This window comes from Triturus cristatus, chromosome 3_1 (genome assembly GCF_964204655.1).
Source record: "Triturus cristatus chromosome 3_1, aTriCri1.1, whole genome shotgun sequence".
NCBI lineage: Eukaryota > Metazoa > Chordata > Amphibia > Caudata > Salamandridae > Triturus > Triturus cristatus.
This window is the reverse complement of record NC_140583.1, coordinates 716,708,185-716,725,841: the sequence shown is the minus strand read 5'-3', so window position 1 is coordinate 716,725,841 and position 17,657 is coordinate 716,708,185. Positions and strand designations below refer to the sequence as shown.

The following is a 17,657-nucleotide window of genomic DNA, read 5'->3' as shown; positions in this document are numbered from 1 at the left end:
AAAGGGGCGGCTGCTGGGGGTGGGAGAAGCCCTACCCCGTCCCCACCCACGCAGTCCCCTCGACAGGAAGAGGGGGAGGTGCCTATCACCAGGGCATTCCTGGAGTCAGGTTTTTAACACCCTCCGCGCCGACTTTCAAACACTTAAACAAGAGGTGGCAGGTGAGGTGCGAGAAATTCGCAGAGACGTAGATGAGCTAGGGGAGCGGGTCGCCGCCATTGAAAGCGACGAGCATTCTAAATCTGAAGAACTGGAGCAGTTGCAACAGGAGGTCCTTCGGCTTCGGGATCAACAGGTCGACCTTCAGGCACATGCGGAGGACCTCGAAAACAGATCTCGACGCAACAACATTCACGTGCGGGGGGTCCCTTTGCAGGCGGAAGGGGCCAACGTGACGGAATATCTACAGGGCCTCTTTCGAGATATTCTGGGGGCTGACCAGGACTTTGAAATTCGCATCGATCACGCCCACAGGGTGGGCCTTGGGAGAAGGGCGCCAGCTCCCCCTCCAGATATCTTGGCCTTCTTGCCGGACTTCCCCCTCAAGGAGGGCATATTGAAGGAGACTCGCATCAAACAGCCACTCAAGTACCAGGGGCACGCCATTGCTCTGTACCAGGACCTGGCTTCCTTCACGCTTCAGAAATGGAAGGCCTTTAAAGCTGTGACTGCGTTCCTGAAGGCCAAGGGCGTGTCTTACTTGTGGGGTCATCCCTTCCGTTTAATCTTCAAATGGAATGGTAAATTGCACCAGGTCCGCTCTCTCCGAGAGGCCTCTGAATTACTCGGCCTTACGCAGAACAGTCCTGACTCCACTCCAGGGCCCTCGCAACGCTCTTCAAAGGAGGGGTGGCAAACGGTGGGGGGCCGACGCTCATGGCTGGCGCAAGTGAAGCCGGACCACGCCACGATGACCACCGAAAGGGCTGCGGCCCTCGCTGCAGTAACCAGAGACACTTCTAGACCGATCTCACCATAGTTACACTATGGGGATGTTAACTTGCACTACACTTTCGCAGCCAGTGGTGGGGGGGGGGTGGGCGGGGAGCCCGGGTCGCCTGAAAACTCTGCTCACCCAGTTTTCTTCTTCCGTTGGACCGCAGCTTGGACTGAGGACATTGATCACTGTTGGTTGTTGGGGATGTTTGGTTGGGATTGGGGGAGGTGGGGGAGGGGGCAGGGGGTGGGTTTTGCGGGGCGGTGGGCGGGGGGATATCGGTGTGTGGCTTCAGGGACCTATGGGGGCGGGTTAGGGAGCCTGGTAGGGGTGCAGTCGCCGAGTCACTTTTTTACACGCATTACTTGATGGTGGTCACAGCGCACACTTCCACAGACTTGCTATGTCTCCCACGATGACCCAAGTTCTTACTCTCAATGTGAAGGGGCTGAACAACCCCATCAAGAGGCGGGCGATCCTGAGTTACTTGGAGAACTCCGGGGCCTCGATTTGCCTGTTGCAGGAAACACATCTCCTACCAAAAGTCTGGCATAGGATGAGGTCTCGGGCGTTTCCCCACCAATTCTATTCCTCCCGGCCAGATAAGAAAGGGGGGGTGGCCATATTAGTAGCAAGACACTTTCAGGGTAGCGTTGGTGACAAACTAGCGGAGATTAAGGGACGGCTACTAGCGTACACGATCTGGGTGGGCAGTACCCCTATTGTGGTGGGCTCCCTCTATGCTCCCAATTCTGGGCAAGAACCCTTCCTTATAGATGCCCTGTCCGAAATACTCCACCACCATGATAGGCATATTTTAATTGGCGGCGACCTCAACTTGGTCATGGATCCTGATAGAGGCAGATCTGGTCAACGGCATGGGGGGGTGGGGGCGATATCTAGTGCGGGGCGGGATTGGCTACAGAGTAGGGGGCTGATGGATCTTTGGCGAGCAGCTCATCCTCATAGCACTCACTATTCATTTTATTCTCATGCGCACCAAACGTATGCTCGATTGGATTATTTTCTGGGGACGCCCGACCTTCACGATTTGGTTGGTAATGCGGAGATTGTTCTGGCGGCCCTGTCCGATCATGATGCGGTGACGGTTTCGGTCGACCTTCGCACCTTGCGCCGGCCGGTGGGGCGATGGCGTCTCCGGGAGTCCCTTTTACAGCGCCCTCGGGTCACCAAGCAAGTGCATAAATGCATTACTGACTACCTGTCGCTTAACGACTCCCCTGCCGTTCCCTTGACTGCGTTGTGGGGGCCCTTAAAGCGGTGGTGAGAGGGGAACTTATCGGCATATCTGCGGCGGATAACAAGGCCCGTAAAGAGAAACGGGCAGACTTAACAGCCAAAGTGGCGGAGCTGGAGAGGGTACACTGTCGTACTGGAGCCCCGAGAATCTGGCGGCAGCTGAAGGCGGCTCGAGCCCAACTGGCTAGCCTGGATTTGGACAGGGCGGAATATGGCGCTCTATGACTCAAACACTCATACTACGTCGGGGGGACAAGACGGGGAGGCTTCTAGCGAGCAAACTCTGAGCTCGGGCTCAGCGGTCTAAAATCGAGGCCCTCTGCACTTCGGCCGGGGAGCGGGTTGAAAGTGATGAACAAATCGCAGAGACTCTCCGTACCTTCTACGCCACTCTGTATAGTAGGGACCTTCCAGTCGATGGCTCGGGGGAAGCGTACCTCAACCAGGCAGCGGCAACCGCTTCAAACCCGTCTGGTGCTGCAGCGTTAGATGCGCCAATCAGGGTCGAGGAAGTCATTAGTGCGATCTCTCGCCTCAAACCCCTGAAGTCCCCTGGACCGGATGGGTTTTCGGCGGGTTTTTACAAAGCCTTCTGCCAGCCTATAGCCCTGATTTTAACTCGCTTGTTCAACTCCTTCGAGGGACCGGGTTCCATCCCGATGGATATGTTGGAAGCTGATATCGTGGTGATCCCCAAGCCCGGGAAGGATCCCACTCAGTGCGCGGCGTACCGCCCCATTTCCTTACTCAACCTCGACTTAAAGTTGTTCACGGGCATCTTGGCGGCTCGTTTGGGCCCCCGCCTGCCGGGCATTATTGAACCCGATCAATCGGGGTTTATACCCAACTGGCAAAGCAGTTATAACACCAAGCGGCTGATGCATCTAATAGACAAAGCCCACTATATGGAGCTGGACGCTCTGTTGCTCTCAGTCGACGCTGAGAAAGCGTTCGACAGGGTGGATTGGGGCTTCTTAGATCAGATGCTACAGCGCTTCGGCATAGGGTACCGCTTTAGGACCTGGGTTGCGAGCTGCTACGACCGACCCACTGCGACGATCTGGGTGAATGGGATTAGCAAGCAGCCGTTCGATATCAGGCGGGGCACGAGACAGGGGTGTCCTCTTTCACCTCTGCTCTTTGCGCTTTATATCGAGCCCCTAGCGCAACGGATTAGGGACAACCCCAACATCTCGGGTATTCCCTTTGGGGGGAGCGTCACATCGTCAGTTTATACGCCGATGATATTTTGGCGACCCTGGAAGCTTCCAACCGATCGGTCCCAGCGTTTCTGCAGGAGTTGACTGATTTTGGCAAGGTATCGGGCGTTAAAGTTAATGTGGGGAAATCCATGTGGCTGCCGCTGGGTCTCAATGAGAGCAATCTCGAGTGCAACTTTCCAGAACTCGGAGGCGTGCGACCGCAGTCTGAGCTCCCCTATCTGGGGATCATCCTAGCCCCGTCCACGGATCAGACAATAGCTTGAAACTTTTCCCATCTCCACTCCCTAATCACGCGCGATCTTCGCAAATGGCGGTCCCATCCTCTGTTGCTGTTGGGCCGTGTAGCCGCGGTTAAAATGTTCATTTTGCCTAAAATATTATACATTTTTCAGACCATCCCGGTGGGACCTCCCATGCGCTACATCCACTCACTCCAACAGGAGCTACACCATTTTATCTGGGCAGGGAAACGCCCACGAGTGCGCCAAGAGATTGCCTACCGATCTCCGGAAGAAGGGGGGCAGGGGATTCCCCACCTATTGACTTACTATAGGGCGGTGCAACTCGGATATCTCGTTGAATGGAGTAGGCCTGAATCTGAGAAACGATGGCTATTTCAAGACCGGGCGATGGCCGGTCTTTCCTTGTGGAAGGTACCATTCCTGAAGCCTTCCGATAGACCGACATATCTTAACAAATCTCCTATCACGCGATCGGTGGTGTGGGTCTGGGACGCGGTGGCGACCCGGCACCATCTCACCTCCTTCCCATCGCCACTTACGCCCCTATTCGATAACCCAGCCTTCCCTCCCGGCCTTGATACATGGGCGTTCCCAGAGTGGCGGGCTTCGGCCTGTAAGTCTGCTGGGCATCTATTTGATATTGACGGCTTCCTCCTGTTTGCTGAGGTGACCGGCTGGCACGGCATCAAACGTCCCAAACGCTTCCAATACTTTCAAATCCGCCATTGGTTAATGCACCCTGACATGCGGCCTCTGGTTAGCCGACACCTCACGACCTATGAGAAATGGCTTTTATCAAAACATTCTGGCCACCATTTGATCTCTGACCTTTATCGTCTGTTACGTCCCCCGGCTCTCCTGGAGCGCTCTGCTGGGCAGCGCTGATGGGAGACAGAGCTAGGTAGGAGTCTCTCCTGGAAGGAATGGCAACAGATTTACTATAGAGCTAATCATACTGCCAGAAACACAGCGAGCAGGGAAGCAGCGGTTAAAGTGGCTCTTTACTGGTACCTGACCCCGGGCCCCCTTAATAAAATTAGCGCAGACCGCAGCCCCACCTGTTGGAGGGGTTGCGACGAAGAGGGGATGTTGACGCACATCCTCTGGGACTGTAGGGAGGTTACGGGGTACTGGACTGCAGTCCTTAATGATGTCGATACTTATTTTGAAACGGAAATACCCCGCTTCCCTGCCTATACTCTGTTAGGGCTGCCTAATGCCATTACTTTTCCGCTGAAATCAATTCGGGGGAACAAATGGGGTTAGCAGTGGGCTTAGCAGTACACCACATATTAGCGCTCTGGGGTACGCAAACTCGCCCGACCCATACTGGTTGGTTGCACAAATTGTGGTACATTATTGGGATGGAACGTATACATGCTGCCCTCTCTCATTCTTCTGATTCCTTCCGCACTATCTGGCGTCCTATTCTGGCGCTGTTGGCGCAGGAATTTAACGAAGTTACATGTCCCAGATATCTCCACCTGCTTAGACTTACCGACGCGCCACAGTCTAGGGATACAGCTTAGGGGGCTGCCTCATCTCCGCACTTCCATAGCGCAGCTACACACGGATATCTCAGGGGGGGGTGTTGGGTTTCGGGGGGAGGGAGGGGGCAAACGGTGGATGGGCATGATGGGGAGCTGCACTGGAAACTGCTTGTCATCAGTATACTGTCTGTCACCACTCTCGGCGCTTCTAGACAGGATATGCTGTTTCAGCTATGTATTGGGGTTTGCTAGACTGAGGGTGGGCACGGTTGGGTTTGCTCCACTGTTATTCCACCTGCCTGAAATTCATAAATAAAATTATTTTTTAAAAAACAGATTCGGCCCTGATCATCCTAAAGAATTACCATCAACAGATTTTGTGCCTGTTTTCCCTGCTGGTGATCTCATTGAGGATGAACTTTGATACTTCACCTCAATGGTACCTCATCTAATTAGTATCTCATAAGTGGCTAACATCCATCGCCAGGCATTAAAGAAAACTAAATGTATTCTGTAACCTGCCCAACACAACTCTGCTGCACACCCAGTAATAATATAGAGTGGACTTTGGCAATGTTTTCCTGGTGGGTGTGACATAATCCTCACTCATTTCATTGAAAGCCACTTTGCATGCCACTGCTATACTCCTATCCTCGTCTAAAAAGTATGATCGCAACTTCCCTGTTCTCGGTGTATGACAGTGACTTCCTACTGAGGCAAGATCTAAGGTCAAATTGAGATGGATCACTTACAATGGCCAACACCCTAACTCACACTCGTATCTCACAGACCTAGTCACAGTCTCCGGTGACAAAAAATGTCTACAAATCAAGGATACCCTCCTTGAAAGTAATTGTTTCAGAACCTCCTATGCTCAAAGCCAATTCTTTTTAAGAGCCTCCTGCCTCTTCTGGAACTCTGTTCCGAGGGACCTGATCATGAACCCTAATTTATCGTCCTTTCGTCAACAGTTGATCACCTCCATTTCGGGTTATATCTTCCCAGTATAGAACTGCCTATTCTTTATACTAGCTTGTTCAGTCCTCAGGATTTGTATTATTCACTGGTGATTGCTCATTTTCTGTTGTTGCATGCTAACTTACATGCACTTGAATGACGTTGCACTTCGGAAAACATAAAAACAAATAAATAATATTCTTTACCCAACGTGGCTGGGCCCCAGACATCACAGTGCAGTCAGTTCATGAATGACAGACTGACTGAGACAAAAATCTTTCTAGCTAAACCTACATGGATGCCCATGTTTGTTAACATGCTTTGCGTCGTCTGCTCATATCCCGGGGTACCTCACCAATCTCAAGTAACTCCAATGTGACTGCAAATTGGCCCTATAAAAGGGAATCCATTCTTGCGCTGGACAAAGAAAACCTAAGATAAAAAAAGATGAAAATCTAACATTCTTTCAGAGTACTATTGTCACATCAAGTGAATTTTCCTTTATGCACCTTGCATAAAGTGAAAACTGCTATGCCATTCAATTGAAGAGGTATTATAGAAAATGGCTTTTAACGTTGCACAATATATTGACAAAGTATGCTTGGAACCTAGGTTACTCTCTGGAATATGAATATAAGGTGGGAATTCTTGAATATAGGTTGGCTGGAAATGGTGCTAATTGAGAATGACTCTTTGAGGAAACAATTAGGCCGGATTTGGGATCCAGTTTGGGGGTGGTTGGCGGATTTGGCTGCTCTTGAGGACCACCTATTTATTTATGATTTATGATTCATCTTCCTTTTTCTTGGCTTGCTAATATTATGGCTTCAGTAATATTAATTTTGCAGGATACATTCTCATATGCAGCTAAAACTCAGTTCTCAAGACTTTTGCTCACGGTAAATTTTCCGATTTTGGTTTCCTTCTATTTCAATTATGTCGTCTACTGTATGGGAGGGATGACTACGAACACAATCACGCTCTTAAAAGAGAATTAATAGCAGAATTATGTAGAACAGCAGCTGCATCTTATCATTTTCATTTCCGATACAAATTTAAACAGCTCTCAACTACATCCTGCGCTATAGAATCTGTATTGCAGGAGGCTATGAGACCTGACTGTAAAGCCAAGGCCCCCTTCATCTTTTAATCTCAGATTTTTGTAATCACGAAGGGGCATATCAGCAACACCCGGCGATAATTATCGCTCAGCGCTCTTAGCGTGAGGATAATTATCGCTGGGAACCTGGATTTTTATCGCTGAGATAGCGTGCTATTAGCAACGCTTATCTCCTCAGCGATAAAAATCCTCACGCTAACTGCCTAACGTGGGATTTTCGCTGGAAACCCATCGATAATCTCACGCAATGTGGCGTTAGCTTGCTGATAGGGACTCACAAACTTAGCCATGATATCCACCCTCCATAGGATATCATGGCTAAGTCAGTCCTGAAGCAGGCGTAAGGAAAGTAGCGATAACAGGGGTTATCGCTACTTTTCCTGACACTATGCTTCATAGCGTGGGGCTTGATGATAGGAGAAATGTCGCTTAGCAACATTTCTCCTATCATGTCAGGTCAGGAACGCCCACTTTGCATCTCATTAGAGATGCAAAGCTGGGCGTATAGAATCCCCACACTAAAGCAAGGTTTCACGCGTTAGCGTGGCCTTGCTAATTGGGCGATAAAATTATCGCCGCTTTTCGGCCGAAAACGGCCGCAAAAGCGGCGATAATTTTTTAACGCCTGCTTGTAAATATGCCCCGAAATGTGTTGCAATGTTCTATATATTTGTAAAAAAAAAATATTTTGTACTAAACAACATTCAGTTCATTCTGTACCTCCTTTGTTGTTAACCACAAATACTTACTGCCACATATTATTGAAAATGTTATTTTTTTATATTTACTGACCAATCTAAGGTTTCGAAAACAGACATTCAATCCGGTGTGTAGCTTTGGGGGAGAGGTGTTTAGGGCGCGGTACTCCACTAATAAATATATTTTCTGAAAAATAGTTGGTTACAGGTGCTTTCAGTCCGGTGTTGTGAGACGTCCGTCGGATTTCAGCAAGGAACTTTACATACACACAGACAAAAACGCATAAACACTCTTCCCTATTTATTTTGAAAGTGCTCTGAATGTTGGTTATTTTATAAAATATTGTGTTTTCTCTCGTGGAACACCTACCAATCCACATTCCTTTCCCTTTCCACTGTCCCATAGGTCCCTCTCCTGCACCCTGCTTGTCCTATAATATATTTAAACATTATATGCCAGCGTGATTGTCAGAAAATCTGAAGCTCACACCCCCCAATCTTATTACCCAAGCTACGCCCCTGCTTTCCAGTTTAGTCGGGTGGAGCCGATACCACCTCCACCACACTGGAAGAGAAAGGTTCAGATGAACTTCAAGATATGTTTTTTACGAGGAGCTTAAGTGGTGGTAATTTCATCATGTTCGTGCATCATGGGGCATTGCCTTCACCATATAGGAGTAGAAGAAACCACACCCAACTGTGGTGGTACATTTGTATTGCCTACATTATTTAAGCGCTACTGACAGGATAGGAAATTTCTGTCAGCCTGTGTTGGTCAAGTGTATGCCTGTCAAGGGAAGGATACCAATGCAGGACTGTTTTTCTCGGTTTTGATGGAACTGGAAATGCTGGATGTCCTGTAATCCTAGAGTGGACAGCTTTTCCCCATATTTTCTGGTGACATCAACAACAAGCATTGGCATAGCTAATAGGTCTCGCCTTTGGGACCTTATAAGTATTTAGTTATGCAGCACAATATCCTTGGTGCAACAATATCAACCGTTGCATGGCTAAACACTTATAAGGTCCCAAAGCCGAGACCTATTGGCTATGCCAATGCTTGTTTCTTTTTGTTAGGCACAGGGGATTAAGTGATTTGCCCAGAATCACAGGATGTTCTGCGTCATTGCCGAGACTCGAACCCAGTTCCCCTGATTCGAGGTTGACCGCCCTAGCCGTTAGGCCATCTCCTCTCCCAATCTATCTATGGTGAAAGTCAACAGAAGTGGACTGGCCTTGAGGAACCGGGGCATTTCTCCTTTGCGTGACTGACTTCACCAGCCCTACCAGTCTTTCAAGCACTGGCCAGCATGCCCTTACAGAGAGTACTGTGAAGCCAAGGGTGTTTTTTGTTTTTTTACCAAGCTCGTGATTATAATAGCCTGATCAGTAAAATCCTCAGAGTAAAACCGGAGACCATGGAGGGTCATTGGGGAAAGAATGTGTGGCTGTCCCTCAACCCAGCGGCCTTTATCTGGGCTCTGTTTGCATGTATGAATGCTGAGGGTCTGATCAACTGCAGATGTCAGGAGGTTCTCACCACGCGCCAGCTATGTGTGGATGGGAGGGTGTCTGGTAGAGATAGCACAGAGGAGAGGCTCGTGCATGAAGGATAGCATTCCACAGTGCAGCAAAGCAACTTTAAACAAAATAATAACGCTGGTCTTGAACCGCGAAAGGAAACTTCACGGTACATATCTCGCCATTTTCTAGAAACATCCTCAGCGTCTCAGCTGTGAACTGGAATTGTCAGCTTCAAAGACTACTCATCTTATTCACTTTATAAAATAAAAATAAATTAAAAATACTAAAAAAAGTAGGGAGGGGCGGGGTACATGCACTTGTGTTGACAGATATGGGACAGAAAGAGCACTTGGCCGATAACTCAAAAATTTTGGCATTTGGGAGTAGTGGACAGGGGGTTGGGGGGAGAGGAAATGACAAGGAAGGATGGCAAATCTTCGTGAGGAGTGAGATCTGAAAGTAACAGATCCCTAGTTACCCAGTCCCTGAAGTGGGTAGGCACATATAGTCCAGTGTTTTAAGCTGCATGATGGGATTTGTAGTCCTGTGTAACCCATTATATAATCGGGACAATTCCCATAATCAAAATAAAGCTCCTGGACTGCATGTCCCGCTGTCGCATCTATCTGATAAACTTGAATGCTCTAGAGTATATATATTGTAAAAAAATAAAAAAATAAAAATGACAATAAAAAAACACATGATTGCGAAACATAAAGACATCAGAAATCCCCTCACGAGCAGGCACGCGCTTTAAGATGGAGCGTCAGGGTTGTCATTGCACCTGAAAATCAGGATGCAACGCAGGACCCGCCTTGACCCCTCTGCTCCTCTACATCAACCCGAAGAGGACTATTTCCATCTGATCAATGTCCATCTCACAACTGACAACGATGACGGACGAGTCCGACCTCTGTACCAAGAAGCCGGTAGTGCGTACCTGTCTGCAGGCTTGGACAGAGGGCTCTGGAAAGTTAATCATCTTACAGAGAAAGAGACAATGTGATGTGCAGAACCACAAACACAGGAAGAAAGAAATGCAAAGTATCATTGCCAGAGACACAAAGTTAATTAAAAGATGATGAAGGAGTAAGGCACACCGTCAGAAGTGAACATTCGACGAAATGCAGCACACACTGAAATAGGAGGCAGCAAAAAGGTGCAGGTTTGATGGTAACACGCACACAAAAATGCATCACAGACACTAATGAAGGAAACACACAAAATGCACCCACTACAGAGGGAGCAACGTTAACAAAACAAACAGAGGGTGTTATCTAACAAGCTGCTTGGCACTCACCTTCATGCGCGTGCGAGCGAAAGTGAAAGCAGCGCGACGCATCGGGGGAGGGGCGGAAGAGCGTTGAGAAAGCAGTTAAGTGAGAGGAAAGCCAGATGGCGCCTGAACGGGCGCTGAAAGCTGGCAGTTGTGCGCGTGCACGCGCGCGTGAACGCAAGCGCTAAGCCAGCCAAAGCAGCTTGTGGTAGCACTTTTTAAAGCCCCTACTAAATGTCTCGCCAAGTAGCGCATGCACTGGCTCAGGCGAGACCTAAAAAGGGGCCTAAGATCAGAGCCGATGAAGGCTTGCCATCAGGTCTGCTGCTTCCACTGCCCCACTAATCCTATAAAGAACAATAAGTAGAGCAGACAGAGGCAGTCCTGTTAGTGCCTACATCTAGATATGCTCCATAATCATTCTCTTATATGAGAGTTAACATTGCCACTCCAAGGAAGGCACATATATCAAATGTGATGCACAACGTTTATTTCTTCTACTGTTATATCTTGGCCTTTGTAGGTCACTCACCGACACTTGAATTTTGAGTTTCTATCCAGTGACAGTCCACATTTGCACTTTAAAATTAGCAAAAAATATGTAGACCTTTAGAAAGTTCTGAAGCTTACCAGCTGCCGTATTGTAATCACAGGGGTCAAGATACAGGAATGAAACATCAGGGCAGTATGGGAGACTCTTCCAAGAATTAGCAAAGGCAGAAGCACTTCCTTGCAACACACCGTTGATATTTAAGAAGTCGTCAGTCATGTCACCGTTGAAGTTTCCACAGAGACCTGAGTGAGTGAGTAGAAGATGTTAAAATCTCTTGCCACTTGCAGAGCAATACTTATCATCTCTGTCAAGCGGTGCTGCTTACCACAGGTTAGCCCCTTGTGCACTGTTTGAAGGATAATATAAAGTTGCATGATGGGTATGAGCTGGATCTGAAGCTGGAGCTCCAATGTGGCCAGATGCACAATGATGAAGTAGGTCGAAGGTTGGAAGATGTTGACACCACCTGTGAAGCAAGAACACAGATTCAGGACTGTAATAAGAAGCGCAAGCTTTGATTTAACCAACATAAAAAACTGCCTCTAGATATGGTCTTTGAATTCAATATGAAGTAATCAAATGTAAACTTTATTAAGAGATAATTATCAAAATGATGAGACTGTAAATAGCCACTTTTGGACAATGAATGGTTAATACAAATACAGCCCTGCTGGAGTCCAAAGCTATCTGAGGGCTTAATCCCTTGCTCACACCAGCACAGCATGATTGCTTTGTGACTGTGTTGTGCGTAAACATAAATGATCAGGGGAACTAAGGGCCAGATGTAGCAAGCGAAATAGCGATCGCAATGCTAAAATTCCCAGAATATCAGCGTTTGCAATCGCAATTTAGCTGTGTGCTATGTAGGTAGGCAAATACCTACTTGCAAAATAAGGAATCGCAAAGATTGCGATTCCTTATTTTCGGCAAGCATTTAGAGAATCGCAATTTGCGATTCCCTAAATGCTATGCTAGTAGGCATCGCAAATTGCGATAATGCCTTAAGGAATAGCAAATTACCATCAACTCCCCCGTGTATCTACTTTTCAGAAATGTCTGGGTTTGGTAGGTTTTCCTAGATGGCCTCTGAGCCCGGGAATAAAATGCAGGTGACCTCCTTGCAAAAACAAGGTCATTTTGTGATATATAATTTTGATGTCTCCACAAAACATTTTGGGCCATTTCCTGTCACGGGCACTTGGCTCACCCACACAAGTGAGGTAGCGTTTTAATCGGGAGACCAGGGGAATCCCACAACTTTCACACACAGAAATGAAATTCGATGAGGTTTGCAGGATATTCTGGGAAGGAAAACATAGGAGGGTCCACCCAAGCCAAACCTCCAAGGACTCCTCCGGGTGTCTAGTTTTCGCAAATGTCTGGGTTTTGTAGGTTTCCCTAGATGGCCGTGAAGCACGGGACCAAAAACACAGGTTTCCCCTTGCATAACCTGCTTGTTTTGTGATAGATACTTTTGTTGTCTCTGCTATATATTTTTGGCTGTTTCCTGTTGCAGGCACTAGGTCTACCCACACAAGTGAAGTACCATATTATCAAGAGACTTCAAGGAATGCCGAGTGGACAGATGTTTGTGGCTTCTCGCAGATTCCAGAACTTTCGAACTCAGAACAAAAACATTGGGAGAGCCATGCAAGTCAGCCCATCCTGGATTCCCCGAGATGTCTAGCTGTGAAAAATGTACAGGTTTGCTAGATTTCCCCCAATGCTGGCTGAACCAGGGCCCAAAATCCACAGCTAGGCACATGATTAAAAAATGGGCAGTTTTCAGTGGAAGAGTGTGATGTGTTCATGTTGTGTTTTGAGCTGTTTCCTGTTGCAGGCACTAGGCCTACCCACACAAGTGAGGTACCATTTTCATCAGGAGACTTGGGGAAATGCTAGGGGGATGGAGGTTTGTGGCTCTCTGCAGACTACAGAACTTTACATCACAGAAATGTGAGGCTCATGTGGTTTTAGACACATTTTGAGGTTTGCATGGGATTCTGGGTTACAAAATGTGGGGAAAGCCATGCAAGTGATCCCATCCTGGATTCCACTAGGTGTCTGGTTTTAAAAAATGTACAGGTTTTCTAGGTTCCCAATTAAGCTGGCTGAGCTAGACCCCAAAATCCACAGCTAGACACATTGCAAAAAAAGGGTCAGTTTTTTGTGGAAAATTGTAATGTGTCCACGTTGTGTTTTGGGGCGTTTCCTGTCACGGGCACAAGGCCTACCCTCACAAGTAAGGTAACATTGTTATCGGGAGACTTGAAGAAATGCTGGATGGAAAGACATTTGTGGTTCCCCTCAGATTCAAATTCCATCACAGAAATGTGAGGAAAATGTGTTTTTTAGATTAATTTTGAAGTTTGCGAGGGATTCTGGGTCACAGAACCTGATGAGAGGCACAGAAATAACCCAATCCTGGAATTCGCTGGGTGTCTACCTTTCAGAAATATACAGGTTTGCTAGGTTTTCCTCAGTGCTGGTTGAGCTTGGGCCCAAATTCCACAGATACACACATTGAAAAAAAAGGGTCAGCTTTCAGTGGAAAAATGTGATGTGACCCAGCTGTGTTTGGAGCTGTTTCCTAATTGCGGGCACTAGGCCTATCCGCACAAATGAGGTACCTTTTTTATTGGGAGACTTGGGGAAACAAAAAATAGTAGAACAAGAGTTATTATTAATTGCATTTCTTTGCATTTGTGGCTTCCAAATGTAAAACAGTGTGTAAACAAGATGTCATTTTAAAAAAAATGCCCTCTAATTCACATGCTAGCAGATAACCTCTGCTTCTAAACTCCATATTTTGGTACCATTTCAGAAAGACATAGGTTTCCTTGATACCTTTTTTTCACTCTTTATATTTTACTAAATAAATTACTGTACACCCGGTACACAATGAAAAACCATTGCAAGGTGTAGCTCAGTTATTGGCTCTGGGTACCTCGGATTCTTGATGATTCTACAAGCCCTATATATCCCTGAATGTTCAGTGGATGCAATGGTATATTGCTTTCAAAATGTTGTCTTAGTTAGAAGAAGTTACAGTTGAAAATGTGGGCACAAGGGCTGTTTTTTCAACTCAAGTTCAATATTTTTTTTATTTCAAGTGTTACTTTCTATAGGAAAACCTTGAAGGAGCTACACAAATGACCCTTTGCTAAATTTAGAATGCTGTCTAATTTTCAGAAATGTATAATTTTCTGGGATCCACCATTAGTTCCGGACCCATTTCTACCACTAACTGGAAGGAGGGTGAAAGCACAAAATATAGGAAAAATGGGCTATGTCCCAGTAAAATGCCAAAACTGTATTGAAAAACTTGGTTTCCTGACAAGAGTCTGTCTGTTCTTGAAAGCTATGAAGATGGTGGTTATAGCGCTACAAACCCTTTGTTGACACCATGTGCAGGGAAAAAAACAGACGCTTTCTTCTGCAGCACTTTTTTAAATTTTTCTAAAAAAAAACAAAATGTAGCTGTATTTTGACTAATTTCTTGATCCCCTCCAGGGGAATCCACAAACCCTGGGTACCTTAGAATTCCCAGGATGTTGCAAAAAAAGGACGTAAATTTAGCAGGGAAATCTTATGTGGACAAAAAGTTATGGGGGCCTGAGCGCGAACTACCCCAAATAGCCAAAAAAAGGCTTAGCACTTAGGGAAGGAGGCCTTGCAGCCAAGGGGTTAAAAATATAAACACAATGTGCCTTATTCTCACTCATCAGTTGCAAATGTACTCCTGTCGGTTTCCTCCAGCACCTGGATAAATTTGGAGGACACACACTTTAAAAGTTGATTTAAAAAGGTAGAGTGGAAACAATTGAGACAAAAGAGGCAACGTTTAGAAAATTAGACTGCGAAAAGGTTGTATTTAGAAAAACTATTTTGAAAATGTTGTCAAAAAGCATTATTTGATTAACAATCACCCCCAAAAATAATACATTTTCGAGTACTAAGGGGGATATTCACAAGAACGTGTGCTAAACATCACCAAAAAATGCTAACGCAACTTTACACATCGCAGCCTATCGCGGGAAAATAACCCTGTGTTAACGTGGAATTCACAACAAGGCGGTACCATGCGATAGTCTGCCGAAACCGCGGCCAATGTCTGCGATACAACCACCTCGACGGTGATAAAAACACAAACCACAACACAAAAAAACGTGCGATGAGCGCATTCGTGATGAGGAAAGCAGGGATAAGCACCTCCAGGCCCGCGACACACACGGCAGGCGGGAATAAGCACAACAAAAGCCTGAAAAAGAAAGACAAACCAAACAGAAAACAACAGCCAAGCACAATGGAGGCAATCCGAGCCAGCAGACAACCCCACAAGCCCCATTGGCAACAAAACATTGTACATGGCAGGCCATCTTGGACAAGGTGAATGCAGCCTGAGAGCGGAGGAGGATAATGGAAGAAAACCTGTACATCCGGAATGATGTGAAAGGCACAAACAAGCAGAAACACGCCAACAACAAGAAGGCAGCAATGCACATCAGAGGTGGGAGTCGAGCGCCAGACCAGGAGCTGGATGACATGGAGGAAATGGTGTCCACCACATCAGTCTGGAGATGGTGGCCGGACTCGGGGACCGGAAACTGCCCAAAACAACAGACACAACAGCAACAGGGAAAGGAACCAGCAGGGACTGGGAGGACGGGGGGAGATGGGCACAATGGCACACATGCACAATTAAGCACAGCACAACTGCAGACAAACCATGCCCAAGAACAACACCAACCAGGAGCACAAGTCACACAACCCGGCAATATCACACCACTGAACAAGCACAGAAGTGAAAACCACACTGCCTGAAAGGGAGAAGGGTGAGCCAAATCAGAGCTGAAGGGACATCTCACACACAATGCAGCACACACACATAGGACACAGAGCACCCCAACATCGAACACAATGTGGTACAAACACCAACATCTGCACAACCGAACACAGGACACAAGTGCACCCGCCTGTGGCCGGTAAACGCCATACGCATCTGGCTAAGCATGAAACAGGGACATGATAATGCACAAGTACAAACCCACAGTCCTGATGGGGTAGCAATGCACGTATGGCAGGGAGCCAGAGAGTCCGTGACACACACATTGGCATACAAATCAAGACACTACACAGTTACATCTCTGTTTGAGAAGTTAAGGTGGGTTGGGAAAGTAATAGCTTCTGACCAACAATGCTGTTCAAAAGGAGTGGCTATAATTATTAAATCCAATGTAGATGTGGAGCTCCTTAAGTCACAGGCAGACAATAGAGGAAGGTGGGCAATAGCAGAGGTAAGGTGCCATGGTACTAAATATACTTTAGCTAATTATTATGGTCCTAATGAGGATGACATTGACCCTCTGAATAATTTGTGTTTAGCTCTTGTGGATTTTGATGCCCCTTTAATTCTAGGAGGTGATTTTAATGTCTTGCTTAATAATAATTTGGATAGATCCTCTCCCAGAACACAAATTGCGGTACCCCATGTTAAAGCCTACTTAGGGACAATGTTAAACAATTTTAATCTTTGCGATGTCTGGAGGAAAAAAATGGGAGAGATAAAAGAATACTCTTTCTATAGCAAAAAAATCATCACTGTTCAAGAATTGATTACATATTTATTGATCTGTCAGAGTTAGAGTCAGTAAGGTTAATAAGATACGAACCGATTCATGGTGCGATGGTTATAAAACTGGATCTTCCCTCTGAGCCTATTCGGAGGAGGTGGACCCTGAATAGGAGATTCCTTTTACAGCCTTCAAGCCCCGATTTACTAAAGAGAGAAACAGCTTTTTTCTTCCAAAATAACTTGGATTCGGCTCCTTTACACATAATATGGGACACCTTTAAGGCCTGGCTTAGGGGACTGTTGAAGGGGGCGGTAGTTGGCTGGATTAGATCAGAAAAAAATGAGATTGAAGACTTAGAAAAGCAACTAGTGTCTGCTGAGACAGCATTAAAAGGAGGGCAGACGTCGGACATAGAGAAAAAAACCCTCGTAGCTAGGGTAGAGGATCTACAGATGAAGTTTAGGCTTAAAACGGAAGCAATAACGCTTAAAAAGTATGAGGCAAGTAAGTTGGGTGATTTCGATCGAGGAGAGAACTGTGGCAAGTTACTTGCCATGAAGAGTAGATCTGACAGGTCCCGTAATTTCATCAATAAGATCAAGGTAGGAGCTATAGTGATGGAGGAAAAAAGGGATATTGAGAAAGCATTTGTGGAGTTTTTTCAAGGTTTGTATAGTGAAAAGCTAATGGTCGAGGATGAGGTTACTGATCAGTGTTTAGCTGGAACACAACTACCGAAATTGGACCCAGCCTGCCAAGCAAACTTGACTCAAGATATAGTGGAGGGTGAAATACGCGCAA

General features: G+C 46.7%; 1 protein-coding gene across 1 annotated transcript in view; it reads right to left on the bottom strand.

Moving 5' to 3' along the window:
- LOC146860841 (uncharacterized) overlaps positions 1 to 17,657 on the bottom strand; it is a 915,295-nt gene that overhangs the window by 694,978 nt on the left and 202,660 nt on the right. Inside the window, exons 13-14 of the mRNA XM_085646176.1 lie at positions 11,606 to 11,746; positions 11,358 to 11,522 (exon numbers count right to left, since the gene is read on the bottom strand). Coding sequence (XP_085502302.1) covers positions 11,358 to 11,522; positions 11,606 to 11,746 — 306 coding nt within the window. The remainder of the gene's footprint in view (positions 1 to 11,357; positions 11,523 to 11,605; positions 11,747 to 17,657) is intronic.